General features: G+C 35.7%; 1 protein-coding gene across 1 annotated transcript in view; it reads right to left on the reverse strand.

Annotated features, from left to right (window-relative positions):
• Positions 1–15,516, reverse strand: part of LOC150095385 (glucosidase 2 subunit beta-like) — a 162,255-nt gene that overhangs the window by 82,864 nt on the left and 63,875 nt on the right. The window contains exons 7-9 of the mRNA XM_090410052.1: positions 13,681–13,746; positions 2,881–2,986; positions 193–271 (exon numbers count right to left, since the gene is read on the reverse strand). Coding sequence (XP_090266178.1) covers positions 193–271; positions 2,881–2,986; positions 13,681–13,746 — 251 coding nt within the window. The remainder of the gene's footprint in view (positions 1–192; positions 272–2,880; positions 2,987–13,680; positions 13,747–15,516) is intronic.

Raw genomic sequence — 15,516 nt, forward strand, 5'->3', positions numbered from 1 at the left:
GATGTCACCTTTGTTAGTCCTTACCGTTTTGTCTATTAGTTTGTTTATTTACAACTGAAGAAATCCCATGAAATTGGGATGAAATGCTATGTTACTAAGTAAATAAATGTTATCAACTTATTCCAGTGTTCTGTCTTATAAACTTTAATTAAATATATTTTTTTAAAATTAAAAGGTCTTTAATTAACATACCTTTGCTTCTTCTTCTGATACTGTGCCATCATGATTACTATCAAACTTGGAAAACTGCTGGATCTCATCAGCTGTCAAACTGAAATAAGAAAATGGATTCAATGCATTGCATATATGCCTTTAGTTGTTACTATATTAAAGGATATAGTCAAATATTAAAAAAAAAATAAAAAATATGCTCTGATAAAATCATTAGGGAAAACACTAACTTGGTTCAACACTAAATTAAACCCTGACCACTCCTTGAAAGTTTCACATATATCCATAAAAGAATATTTCTGAAGCAAGATATTAAATATATAAACAAATATGTGAGAAATTTCACTCAATTATATTAGTAAATTTTTTTTATTGCAATTAGTATTAATTAAAAAATACTTTCCCACAAATTAAAATTATACTTATCCACTAGAACTTCCTTTGCATTTTGCTGCTTCCATCTGGCATGGATTTCTGAATTTTACAAGGTTCACACAGAATCATAGAGCAAAACTATCCGTGCGTAAAAACAGAATTTATTAAATTCCAAGTGTTTGTCTTTGGGACTGGTGATGGAGAACTGATATCCATTTCAGAAAGTGACATTTTAATAATTGGAAGAGGGGAGGTAAACACCTGTACTTTTTTTTTTTTTAAACAATGACCTATGTATTGGCTATATTAAAATTTCTTAACAATATAACAATGAAAAGATGTGTGTGAAATCATGCACATCATTTCATTCATTTATTAATACTACAGTAATGCCCTTCTGTATGAAGCCTCTTTTCCATAAGCATTAAATAATACTTCCTAGACATTCCACCGCTAAAAGAATTATGCTACTGAAAACTGACATTTTATGACATAAAATCAGCTATTATTGGAAAAATGCATCTTACTGAATCGAGCTACCTAGGACTTCTGGATTAAAACTATTGGGAGATTTTATAATTTTGTTCAAATCTAGTCAGAATTATACAAAAAAGTTGATGCACAAAGTTTTCATTAAAAAAAAAAAAGAAAAAAAGCCAAACCAGTTGCTAGGAAGAGGATGGTGAAGTTTCACGACTGTACTACTACTACTTCTTCTGCAGCTTTTCTCACTTAAGTAGGGTCACTGTTTGTGGTGAGTCTCCTCCACAACTTCCTTGGGCTTTAGACGCATCCAAGTTCTTCATCCTCAAGTCCTCCTCCACCATCTTTTCTTTGGCCGTCCATGCTTCCTCCTCCCCTGCACATCCATCTGCATGACATTTTTTCCCACATACTCTTCCTCCCTCCTCATCACATGACCAAACCATCTCAACCTTGCCTCCTGTATCTTCGCTCCTAAGTTCGTAATTTTCACCGTTCGCCTTACACAGCCATTTCTCAGATGACCTTTCTAGTCACACTGCACATCCATATAAGCAATTTCATCTCCGCTACCTCCATCCTTCTGATGTTATTTTTCCTCAGGGCCACAGTTTCCATAGCATATATCATAGCTGGTCTCACTACTGTCCTGTAGATTTTGCCTTTTAGATTGATCGGCACCCTCTTATTACATAGCACTCCAGCCATCTCTCTCCAGTTCCTCCATCCCACTTCCTTCTCAGCCTCACCATCCTCTTTCATTGTTGAACCTAAGTATCTATAGTCAATGACCTTCCTGATGACATTTCCTTCCAGCTCCAGATCTGTCTCCTGGCTGCCATCCACTTTGCAATACATTCACTCTGTCTTACTTCTGCTCAGTCTCATACTTCTCTTTTCCAGTACTTTCCTTCAACTTTCCAGTTTAGCTGCCACTTCTTTTGATTCTGAACACAGCACGATGTCAGCAGCATACAACATAGTCCAAGGCAAGTCTTCTCTCACCTCCTCCATCACAATTTAAACAGGTACGGACTTAATGCTGACCCTTGATGCAAGCCAAATGTCTCTCCGAGGCAGGTTCTAACTCTTGTTTTCACATTTCTTACATCTCCTGCACCAACCTGACATATTTCTCCAGTACCTTCTTCTCCCTCAGACACCTCCAGACTTCCTGCCTTGGCACTCTATCATATGCTTTCTCTAAATCAATAAATACCAGATGTAGCTCCTGTTGCTTCTCTTGAAACTTTTCAATCATCTGTCGTCAATCGACCAGGCATGAAGCCAAATTGCTCTGTTGCAATCTCCACCTCCTTCCTCAGTCTTCCATCAAGAACCCTCTCTAGGATTTTCATTGTGAGGGACATCAACTTTATTCCTCTGTAATTCTTACAGTCTTGTGCATCCCCTTTACTCTTGTAGATGGGGATAAGAGTACTTTCTCTCCATTCCTCAGATATATTTACCTGTCAAACTTTTATTAACAAGTCCCACAGCAGGTCAATTCCCTCTCCCACCCACAGGGCTTTCCATGCCTTCACTGGGATCCTGTTAGGGGCCCAGCGATTTTTCATTCATGATCTTCTTTATGGCTTCCTTCACTTCCACTGTACTAATGTTCTGCACCATCCCCTCATAAGGGTCCCCATCTTCTCTGTGAGTCCTTGCATTTTATTTCATTCAAAAGCTCTTCAAAGTATATTCTCCATCTGTTTCACAACTGTACTAAATATACAATTATTTTACACATTTACATATATACATTATCTTATGCATATAATTTCACAGATATCTTGGTAGAAAGCTTATGATTTTTTCAAAAATATAATATTATAACAAGAAGCATACATTCCATCAGCATTCCTATCCAATTCTTCAAATGCCTGTTCTGCATTCTTTCTTTCTTCTTGTTGATGTCTTAAAGATTCTATTTCTTCTTGTTCTCGCTTTTTTTCTATAAAAGAGGACAAAAGATTAGACTTATTCACAAAAAGCAATATAAAATAAAAATAAATAAAAAAATATTGTGAAAACAATGTTATAAAACACAAAATGATGAGATTTCTGGAGAAAAATACTATATATGTATATATATATACCTAAACCTCTTTTTACACGATAGATACATTCCTAAAAATTAGGTGTAAATAGAATTTGCGTAAAAAGAACTACTGACTCCATAGAAAAAGTGAAGATTGGTTCCAAACCTGAAATATAAGCAAAATAATGAAAAAAACAAACATCAAATTCGTTAGGATCGTAAGATTTTTTATTTACATTCCATGGAGAATACACATACATATAATGAATTTTAATAACTTAAAAAAAAAAAAAAAAAACATTAATTTCAGTTAAGGGGATAATAAATCCCTCATTATTTTATTTTAAAGCCGGATACAAAACTTGGAGATCGAAAACTAAGAGTTTCATGCCGAAGAACTATTGGCGAGTCCAGGTGTAAGTGATCACCTGGGTAGTACAACACTAGGGAAACTCATTGCAAAGGTGGAGCAAGTTCCGTCACTATCCTTAATATTTTATCATAATGTAAAACGCAGCTCCTAGGAGATGTATTACTGTTTACATTATGAGGAGAGGTCACTACCCAGACCAGTTCCGACCTTTATTTAGGTCTCATCAGTGAGTAGGTAGACCTGGAATACCAAGGTTTAAAGTGAACCGAACTTACATATACCCCCACTAATGAATTGCCACAGCGGTGTACCCATATATTATTATTACTAGGATAAAGAGCCACGAGGCTATTTTTCCGGCGGTGTAAATTATCCCCTCTTTACTATCTCCACTTATTTTATGCCGCCGAAAAAATAGCCTCTTGGCTCTTTAACATATTCATTTCAGTTGTTTGGTAAGGATTCTATAAAAAAAAAAATTACGTTATTCGCTATCAGTTTCTGACATAAATGCGAAAGCTTTCGTTTTCATGAGACTGTAATATCACTGGAACTACTAGATATGGTATTATTGTCATCGACTTCTGCCTCAACTTATGGAATTCTTCTTATCATATCTTGAACAAAAGTACCACTGGTTGTTTCAGTAGTTTTAGGCATGAACTCAGTTATTAATCGCTGTGTTGATGCTTTAGATAAGTCGTGATATAATTCTCTGTATGAAGACATTAACAACTTAAGCTCACGTGAAAACTTCCCAGCACGTTCTTCATTTGGATCGTGTCGGGCAAAATAATTGCCTAAATTACTGGCCAGTTTAAGACCTTCTTTAATTATATCAACAGTAAAAGTAGGATTATCTTGATCATTATCATTAACTTCTTTGCTTTCAGGAATCTCAGAAACAATCTCCACTATTTCGTCTTCACTAAAAGTTTTATCAATTAACAATTCTTCGATATCTGCTGATGTAAGATCATCGAATCCTTCTCCACCAATTTCACATGCCAAACTTATTATATTGGGGAATTTTGCAGTATGATTGAAGGAAACAGGAGCATTCTCTTTAATACATGCGGGCCAAATAACTTTCCAGCATGCATTCATAGTTTCTGATCTCAATTCAGATAACGATAATCAAACCTGATCAATACAATCCATAATTGAAAAATTTTTCCACACATCCATAACTGACAGTGTTTCATCATTTAGCTTGTTCAAAACGTACTGAAATGTTCATCTGACATAATATGTTTAATCTGTTCATTTGGGTGTTCTATGGCAGGATGACCAGGTGCATTATCAAGAATCAAAAGCACTTTAAATTCGAGACCCTTGTCATTCAAATAGCGTCTAACTTCTGGCACAAAATGTTTGTGGAACCACTCAGTTAAAATATCAATGGCCACCCAAGCTTTTTTGTTGGCCATCCAATGAACTGGCAATTTTTGAAAATCTACGCCTTTCATTGGCCGTGGTCTTAATGATCGATTTATGGGCAGTGGTTTTAACATCCGATCTCCTAAAGCGTTCGAACAAAATAGGAGTGTTATGCAATCCTTTGCTGCTTTGAACCCACCAACAGTTTTTTGCATTTTTGATACGTAAGTTCTGTTTGGCATTATTTTCCAGAAAAGGCCAGTTTCATCCATATTCCAAACTTGTTCACGAGTGTAACACTCCATCTTCAATTATTTTAGCAAGTTTTTGTGGAAATACTTTAGCAGCTGTTTCACCTTTAATTTTTATATTATGAAGAGCATGTCTTTTTATTAAGTTTTAATAAACTTAGCCAGCCAACCATTACTTGAATGAAATTCATATTTTTTCCTCGATTGAGAAGAAGTATCTGGCTGCAGTTTTTTTTAATCTATTCATAAAATCTCAAAGATGATTGCTTGATGGAATTTCTGTCAACTGGCATTCTTTTCTGTATATCTATTCACACCACTAAATCTTTTTCGGCGTTTTCTAGAACAACATCTCTTGTGCATGAAGATCATTTAGCATGCCAGAATTCAACTTCGCTGAAATTACAGAACGCACTTGCATAACAATGTCTGACATCACACACGCTCCATGCGTTTGATGTAACACGTGTTTTGAATTTGTGTAATGTTTAGTACTCGTTTATGTTTCTTTCTTGACCTGTTTTAAGCTGTTTTTTATCACCTTATGTATACCCAAAAGAAGCCAACAGTCTAGTTGGAGAAACTAGTCAGCTTAATATGTTATTAAAATCTTCGGTCAACATATCCCAGTCTAATTTTATTATAGAATTAGAGTCGGTGGTCAAAAATATAGAATTATCACACCATGATACTTTTGGATTTTGCTAAGGCTTTTGTTTTGACAGAATATAGTATGGAAGACTGTTGCATAAATTGGAGGATATGGGTTTCGATAATAAAATATTAGCATAGATAAGAGGATGGCTGGCTGATTGATATCAAAAAGTGGCATATGGGGGATGTGAGGCTGCAAGATTTAAGGTAACAGTGGGAAGGATTTGACAGGTGACATACAGCTATTTGTTCATGATGCAAAGATAGGTAGGATAATCAGGAGATCTTTCACATCAAGTCTAGTCACCGACTGGAGAACTTTCTGTAAGCCTTTCTTTGACCGGTTCTCAAGTTAGTCAATCTCCAGCACAGGCAAGTGGGTATTTTCTCCCAGAAACTTGGGTTTTTCGTCCTCTAAACTGAAGAAAACTGACCACAGAACCTCCATAGCTCAGTTGGTATAGATGAAGCCCTTTGGTCACAAAGACCTGGGTTCGATTCCTATCCATGATGCGAGGAAACTCTATCTGGTATCTTTCATCAAAAGGTGAGTTAGTCAGTCTCATATGAAGGTGGAGGGTTATTTCACCCGGAAACTCTTCCCCAATAACATGCAAACTGATCCATGAATACACACACAGATCTACAATCACAGAGAGAGAGAGAGAGATAGCTGGTCTGTGACTATTATTAGAAGGGCTCAACCAGTCCTAAGGGATAGTCAAGGAATGGGGGAAATCCCATAAATAAAAGGGTTAGGTACCAAGAGATAGCAGCACTTGTTTGCCTGACTCTTCATTGGTTGTCAGTTATAATTGGTGATAGTCACAGACCAGCTATCTCTGATTGGCTACCAGTGGAGATTGAACAGCCCACTCTGTCTCCAAAAGATAGATAGGGTTAAATGGCCTCGCCTACTCCCTTATAAGGAAATAAAAGCCATTAGCTGGTTATTAATGAAGAGTGTCACTGATATGTAGTACTTGGAAAATGAGTTGAATAGGCTAGACATGTGCATGGGAAAATGGATGTCAGTTCAATATCAGTAAATGTAAAGTCATGCACTTTGGTGTGATTAGATATCCAATGTCGCATTACAGCAATCCCTTGATTAATGCAATTGCAGATAAGGAGATATCCAGAGATTTTGAAGAAAATTGTGTAAGACGAAGGAGATTATTGTGATCAACAAATAATTAATGTCCATGAAACTGGCCTTTTTTTGGAAGCGAATGCCTTCCAAGACTTTTCTAACCAAATCAGAGAAATCTCAGCCCGGTTATAAAGTCACAGTCGAATGAAATTACTGCTAGCAATATGCGAGCCGTTTGGAAGGCACATTCTTCCACATTGTGCAAATGATTTTAGAGGCTTTTCAAATGAATCTAAATGAATTAAATCTCATTCTGAGAAGTTGAGTGATTCTGACCTGCTAAGTTTAGATGCACAGCGGGAAGATCCTGAAGAACACGAAGAAAATTTAATCACTAACAAGTCCCAAAGAGATTTCACAGAAACAATTTGAAAATAGTGTTCGTACAATCAAAGTTTTTAAGAAACAATACTTAGAGACTGACCCTGGTGAAGAGAGAGCCAGTAAAATTTGCAGAAGAGGTAATAGGGCCATACCATCAGTTGTATGAAAAACAGAAACAGAATGCCTGCCAAACTATGTTAGCTCATTTCTTTGTTAAGAAGCAGAATAATAAATTTATATTCTGAATATGTTTTATTGTCTTTCTGCTTCATGGTTTTCCTTTAACTAGACCCTGAGATATACCCAAATTCTTATATAAAAAAAATTAAAGGTCAAAAAAGAAATCTGAGGAATGAATTATACATTTTCCCATAGGTAATTATATTTGATTAGTGCATTTTCGATTAATGCACCTGTTTTAAAGAACGCATTAGGCATATTAATCGAGGGATTGCTGTACATTGGATAATGCTAGAAGAAACTGATCAGACTAGGGATCTTGGAGTTTTAGTAGACAGGAAGTTGAAGTTCAAGGCTCATATAGCAAAGATTGTAAATATAACTCAGATAATAACTGCAATGCTGAAACAAACCTTGATATGTAAAGATAAAGGAAGTTATTTTACATCTTTACAAGTCCTTAATAAGTCCTCACCTGGGCTACTGTACACAGGTTTGGTCTCCTGGTTTCTGTGGTGATTCTGATACAGTGGAGGAAGTGCAAAGGATATCATCTGCATATTTTATGTGATTAATGTTGGTACCATTGATTTTTACACCTGGTTCATCAGCTATGGTTTTACAGACTTCTTCTAGGAAGATGATAAAGAGTTGAGGTGAGAGAGTGTGCATTACACCTTTCTCAACTCTGAAACCTGAGTGAGATGGCTAAAGATTGCGATAAGTAGAGAACCTTTCTTCTTAGTGGACTCAACCCATTATCAAGTGGATGAGATGAGATGAGATGATTGTGGAATAGTATTATGAGGACAGATTGAAAATTTGTAGGTTGCAGACACTAGCAAACAGGAGACAGAGCAGTGATATTATTGAGACCTACAAACTTCTAAAAGGGTTACACAGAATTTCAGAAGATGGAATTTTTCATTTTATGGAGAGTGGGAAAAGAATGCAAGGACATTCTTCGAAGTTGAGAATAAATGCATCAAGAAGGGGTTGAGGGATGGATTTTTCTCTCATAGTGGCATGTAATTGGAGTGGATTGCCACTGGATGTTGTGTGTGGAAGTAGAGTGAATGAATACAAGAATAGATATGTCAGTTGATGCAAATAGTATGGTTTCCTTCAACGTGTTCCCAACTCTGCAGGTCAGTCTTAATAATAATAACTTCTAATATAATTTCTTTTTTTCTTCAACAGCTTCTTTAAATTCTTTTTCATTCACCATGAATTTCTGATTTTTCTACCTTTACAACTTCATTATGTTGAATCAATCAAAGTTTTGTTCAGATTTTGCCAATGAGTCGCAAAGATTTGGTTATTGTTTTCAAATCCCCCCCCCCCCCAATAATATTTATTTATTCATTGTAGCTACATTGACCTCCAAAGGGTGTGCAGGCAGATTCTTTTTAAAATTTTTATACATATTTTTCTTTTTAATATTCATGTTTATTTTGCTTTAGCAGGTGATTTGAAATAGGAGGGCATCTGAAACAGAAGGTTATTTCCTATTTCAAATATCCTGCATACCCTTGTGCCCTGATCCTCAATTTCCTGTTCAGGGTACTATGACAACACTACATGATTAAGTTTACATTATTATTAATCTCCTATCCACAATTTCCCTCCAGATTAGTCTATTACTTGTCAGCACTCCAATATTGTCATATCCAACATTTCATTCTTCTAAGGCAGTTCTAACTGAACAATCCATCTAGGCCTTGGTCTTCCTGTGGTTCTTTTTCCTGCATAGAAAAGAGGTGAAAGGTTAGCAAAACACTATTTTTGCTAACCTTCCCTCACCCATTCTAGTTAAGTTGTCAATACCCCCTTAGATTAGCTCCATTTACACATTCTTGAATGCCAACAATGTCAAGTTCCTTTCTAATATCTTCATCTTTAATGTGATTCAGCCATTGATGCCATCTGTTCATTTACCTAATTTTTCTCAAAACCCTCATGTCTGTGATCTCTATGATCAAGTGCTTTATTTCTTACTCAATTCTCAGATTCATAACTTATAACTGCCTTGTATACTGCTAGTTTGGTGTTAGGGCTAATTTCTCTCTTATTCCATATAAATTAATTCAGCTGGCTACCCATTATGACAGATTTGCTTATTTTGTTGTCTATTTCCAGATTTAATCTGTCATCTTCACTAAAAACTATGCCTAAATAGCTGAAATATTTTACTTATTCTATAGAATCTCCATTCAGAATTTCTTAGTAACACGCAATTGTTCTGGAAAGGAGGATGGGTGACAAAAGTGACACATAAACTGTGCGTAATATTGGTAGAAGAGTGGTTTGGGGAGGGGTTCATAGCCATGCCCTCACCAATCTTCATTCACTAATGTGAGCTAGTTTTGAAGTGTCTCCATTAGCGGTGATTCAAGCTTAACATTTATTGTTCCGTAACTACCATTTTGCATTTTGTTTACTTGACTTGTTTTTCTGCCATTACTGATTAAATTGGTTAGATAAATGGCAGAAAAATCACCCATTTTTCTGCCATTTATCTAACCAATTCTAATCACCCATCCTCCTTTCCAGAACAATCACGTGTTACTAAGAAATGACCTTTGTGATAATGAACCTTCCACTGACTTCCATTTGCGACATTTCTATAACTTCTCCAAAAATATAAATACAACTAGAGCCAGGCTGTTTGATCAGTTCGGTTATTGACTGAGTATAAGTAAGTGAGTTCTCTTTAATTGCAATTCTTTTCAAGTAGTTTTTTTTTTTATTTAATGTAGTTTCAGTTATTATTGTCAGTGATTTTTAAGCATGTCAGTTATGGATCAGTGGTTGAAAATGGGAATGGTTAAAAAACCAAAACTTGATGTGGATTATAACCCATTGCCAAGTACACAAATATTATTAATAATAATAAATCAAAAGTTTGTTAAATACTTGATTATCATTATCAATATTTAACTTGAAGCTATACTTATTTCTGTGTTACGAATATTGTAAAATTAAATCTGTGGTTTGTACTTTTAGTGTAGTAATTTTCCTTTCCCAACTCAATACCTCATTTCCACTATTTTACATTAAGGTAGGCGCTGAACAAAAGTGTCAGTTTTTAAAAACAAGGGGTACAATTTATAGAAATGGGTTTAAAAGGGATATACAAATGGAAGAATGTAGGGAACCACTGAATTAGAGAATCCTGGAGACTTGCACTAGATGTGTTTAGGAGTACAACATCATCTGCATAAAGCAAAGAGCTAAGTTTGACATCTTCAATTCTAATATCAGGCCTAATGCCACATCATCATCATCAAATTCCTGATATGTATACCCTCAAGGGGTATATAGGATATGATAGTATTATATGAAAAACTTACACTGTTACTAACTTCCTATCTACAATTTCCTCTCAAAATCAATCTGTTTTTTTAAGGCCTGTGTAGCTCAGTGGAAGTGGCGTGTGCGTCCTCTGCGCTTGAAGTTAGACCTAGGTTCTAGTCTAGTTACTGACCTATTTTTATTTTCCAGGAGGAAAAACAGGCAAGTGGGTTTTTCCTCCCAGAAACTCGGGTTTTTCGTCTCATAAACTCAAGAAAATCAACCGTAGTACCCACGTTATTTCAGACAGTGACATATCTTGTTAGGGTTAGGTACCAAGAGATGGCAGCACTTGTTTTCCAGCCTCTTCATCAGCAGCTGCTATAATTAGTGATAGACATGGACCAGCTATCTCTGATTGGCTACTGGTGGATATTGAACTGCCCACTCAGTCTCCAAAAGCTAGATAGGGTATAAAGGCCTCACCTACTCCCTATTAGGGAATAAAAGGCGGTAGTTGATTTTTTTTTTTTTTGAATCAATCTGTTACCTGTCAAGACTTCAATATTATCATATCTTACATTTCTATCTTCTAAGGCACTTTTTACTGTATCAATCCACTTATATCTTGGTCTTCCTCTGGGTCTTTTTCCTGCCAATCTGGCAGAGAATACTTGTTTTGCTAAGCTTTCCTTTCCCATTCAGTTTAACTGACCATACCACCTGAGATTAGCTATGCTAATACACATTTCTAGATGCTAACAATGTTAACCCTCTCATGCATGAAAGTTTATATTCATTTATAAAAAATTATAATGATGATACAGTACCATTTAATCTTACAGTATTACCATGAATTCATTAATTTTGCTAAATTTTGCCCTGTATATGTTAAAAATGATGTCCTCATCTGAAGACATATGTGTCCTCATAGGAGGCCCTTATGTATGAGAGGGTTAAGTTCTTTCCTAATATCCTCGTTCCTAATATATGAGAGTCTCAGGACTCTCATATCTGCAGTCTCTAGTCTTTGGTCAAGTGTTTTACTTCTAACCCAGCTCTCAGATCCATAAGTTCAAATTGGTTTGAACACTGTCTTGTATACAGCTAATTTAGTGTTTTGACTAATTTCTCTCTTATTCCATATAAATTTATTCAGTTGACTTCCTACCATACCAGTTTTGTTAGTTCTGTTGTCTATTTCCATATTTAACTTACCATCTTCACTAAAAATCATGCCTAAGTAAGTGGAAATGTTTCACTTGATCTCTAGATTCTCCATTCACAATGCAGTTGATATTTTCAATGCTTCTGCCTATTTTTATTGTCTTTGTCTTGTTATTACTGACCTTCATACCATATCTATTACAACATTTACTCAATTTAGTCAGGGAATCTTGCAGACTTGTAGCAGATTTATTTAGAAGTATGCATAAAGCAAAGAGTTGCCATTAACATCTCCAAGTTTGATATCAGGTTTAATACCACTTTCCATCATAATGCGATCCATATAGATAATAAATAACAGAGGGGATAATGTACATCCTTGTGTGACACCAGATTTGACACAAAACCATCTTCCTGTACTTCCTTCAATTCTAACTGCTGACTTACAACTCAAATAAAGACAAAGTATTACTTGATATAATGCCCCATTGAGATCATATAACTGTAGTGTTTTGAATAGCTTTTCTCTTGGCACCTAGCCATATGCCTTCTCCAGATCTCTAAACCTTAAATACAGATCTTTGTTATATTCCCATGATTTCTCAACTATTTGTTGTAAAGTGAAAATCTGATCCTGACAGCCTCTATTTAGCCTGAATACAGCTTGTTCTTCACCAAGCTTCCTTCCACAATCCTTCCCAACCTTTTCTAAAGTATACTTGCATAAATCTTACCAGGAATACTCAGTAGGGGAAATACCTCTAATTCTCACATTCAGTTTTATTTCCCTTTTTATATATGGGTACTATGAGAGCTCTACTCCAATCATCGGAAATTTGTCCCTCTGTCCAGGCTTTCTGAATTATGCAGTGCAGCCACTGTGAGACTTTTATACCTCCATGCTCGAGCATTTCTGGTTGAATATCATGTACTCCCACTCTCTTTCGACATTTTTTCAGGGTTTTGATGGCTTTTTCTACTTCAAGTATGGATATGTATTCCTAATTGCATGCCTGTTGAGTGTTTTTTTACTACTGTGCTGTCACTGATTGTTTCGTTTAGTAATTTTTTGAATAATTACTCCATACATCAAGGATATCGTTTTCTCCAGTTTTCATGTCACCTTATCTCTAATTCCTTTTACAGCACTCTTTCATCCATTTCTGAGCTTTTTCAACAGCCTCAAGAATATTTTGATACCTTTTTGATATTTATATGGTTTCTGTTGTGATTCTGACAGAGTGGAGAGGGTGTAAAGGAGAAAGTCAAAAATGATATCAGGATTGTAGAATACCAATTATGAAGACAGACTGAGAATTTGTGGACTACAGATATTGCAAACAGGAGAAAGAGGGGTGATATGATTGCAACTTACAAACTTTTGAAAGCATCATACAGGATTTCAGTTGACGGAATTTTCTATTTTATGGAGGGTAGGAAAAGGACAAGAGGGCACCTTGGAATCTCAGAATGAATGCTGTTAATCTCTAATAGTTTTGTATGATTGGAATGGACTACCATTGGATGTTGCATATGCAAGCAGCGTGAATGAATTTAAGAACAAGTATGATAGCTGATGCATGTAGTATGGCCTCCCTCAATGAGTCTCCGACTCCCTGGAAGTTTTTCATAGTAATAATAATAACTTTATGAATATGCCAATTTAATTTCAACATTGATAAAACTTCAGATACTTCTGTTCCTGGTTTTAAATTAATTACGATTTACTGAGTTGAATGAAATAAAATAGAATAATAATAAAAATTAAAAAAAAAATTGTTGTAACGTTTAATAATAGTTATGACATTCTGATAAAACATAATGAACTTACCCTCCTTCTCACTTTCAAACTCAGCCAGAGCTGCCTTCTCATGTGCTTCCTTTTCATTTTTAATGGCTAGAAAATGAAAACTTAATATATTTCAAGTTCTTATTTTAAAATACTACTCAGTACTTAACATTTTAGATTACCATATAACAAAAACAAATACATGCAGCCCTCGGTTTATGACAGTTCAAGTTACGCTGATTCACAATAACCCCAGATGCCTGCCAGTGCTTTCTTACTGTAGTGTGGTCTGACTGAGAAACGACGCTAGCAGGCTCTAGTGTTTACCGAGCTACCACGACGTATATGTATCAAACCTAGTTTTAATGTTGAATCTACCTACTTGTTCTATTTAATTTTTTTTTACGTACATACGTATTTAAATTGATAAAGTACATAATTACATACCATGTCTGACAAAAGAAGTGCAGAAAAGTTAGCAGAACTTGGTGTTAAGAAGGGACAGAAATCAATCACACTTGAAAAGAAGATGGAGGTGACAGATGAGATGATGGAGGAGGGCAGAGACGTGCTAAGGTCTGTAGAAGTATGAACTTGCCTCCATCGACCATTACTACAATTACGAAAAATGCAGATAGAATAAAACAGTCTGCGCAACAATCTACAGCAGTACTAAATGCAAAACATGTAAGTTATAGCAGGTGTAAACTTCATGAAAAAATGGAAAAATTATTATCATTATGGGTGGATGACTTGAATCAGAAAAACATTCTTATGACTCAAGCTGTTATAACTGAGAAAGCAAAAACAATTTTTGAGGATCTTAAAAAGACAGATGGAGGCGAAGAAACATTTTTAGGAAGCAAAGATTGGTTCATGAGATTTAAGTCTTTAAGTAAGTGCCATAATGTCAAATTATGTGGTGAGGTGGCAAGTGCAGATGTTGCGGCAGCAGCTGCTTTTCCTGAAGAATTTCAAGACTGTGTAGAACAAGGAAGTTATCCTACTGATCTCATTTTTAATGTTGATGAGACTGGGCTCTACTAGAAAAAATTGCCATCACGCACCTTCATTTCCTGTGAAGAACGTTCCGTTCCAGATTTTAAAGCTGCAAAAGATAGACTTACACTTTTGTTGGGTGCAAATGTCTCCAGAACTTTGAAGCTTAAACCAATGTTGGTGTACCATTCACAGACAACACACGCCTTCAAGGGTCTAAAAGTCATGCTGCCAGTCTATTGGAAATGGAACAAGAAAGCTTGGGTTACACAAGAAGTTTTTATAGATTAATACACAAATTATTTTATCCTACCGTGCTTCGCTTCTGTAAAGAAAATGATTTGCCAGCCAAGGCATTGCTTCTCTTGGATAATGCCCCTGCACATCCTCAAAACCTTGCTGAAGTAAGAACACCATTGGATATCAAGGTTGTTTACATGCCCCCAAACACAACATTGCTTTTGCAACCGATGGATCAGGAGATTATATCAATCTTCAAAGCCTATTACCTCTGTATAACATTTATGGAAATGGTAAGTGTCTTGGACACTTCAAGAAAAACTATTAAAGACTACTGGCGGTCATTCAATATTTTGAAAGGCATTAACAACATCAAGGCAGCTTAGAAATAAGTGTCAGCAAAGCGTTTAAAAGGAGCATGGTGAAAACTTCTTCCAGCATTTATGCACAACTTCGAGGAATTAAAGCAGGAGGAAAATGTTATTTAAGATGTTACCAGGCTTGCACAAGAGGTGGGATGGGATGATATTACAGTTGAAGATGTGACAGAAGTCTTAGAGAGCCATGATAAACCATTTTCCAATGAAGACTTAAAAGAATTAGCCAAATAATTAAGTCAACATCCAAAGGAGGAGAAAG

Source organism: Typopeltis vanoorti, chromosome 20 (genome assembly GCF_054136105.1).
Source record: "Typopeltis vanoorti isolate ZY-2024b chromosome 20, IOZ_Tvanoo_1.0, whole genome shotgun sequence".
In the NCBI taxonomy this organism is placed as follows: Eukaryota; Metazoa; Arthropoda; class Arachnida; order Uropygi; family Thelyphonidae; genus Typopeltis; species Typopeltis vanoorti.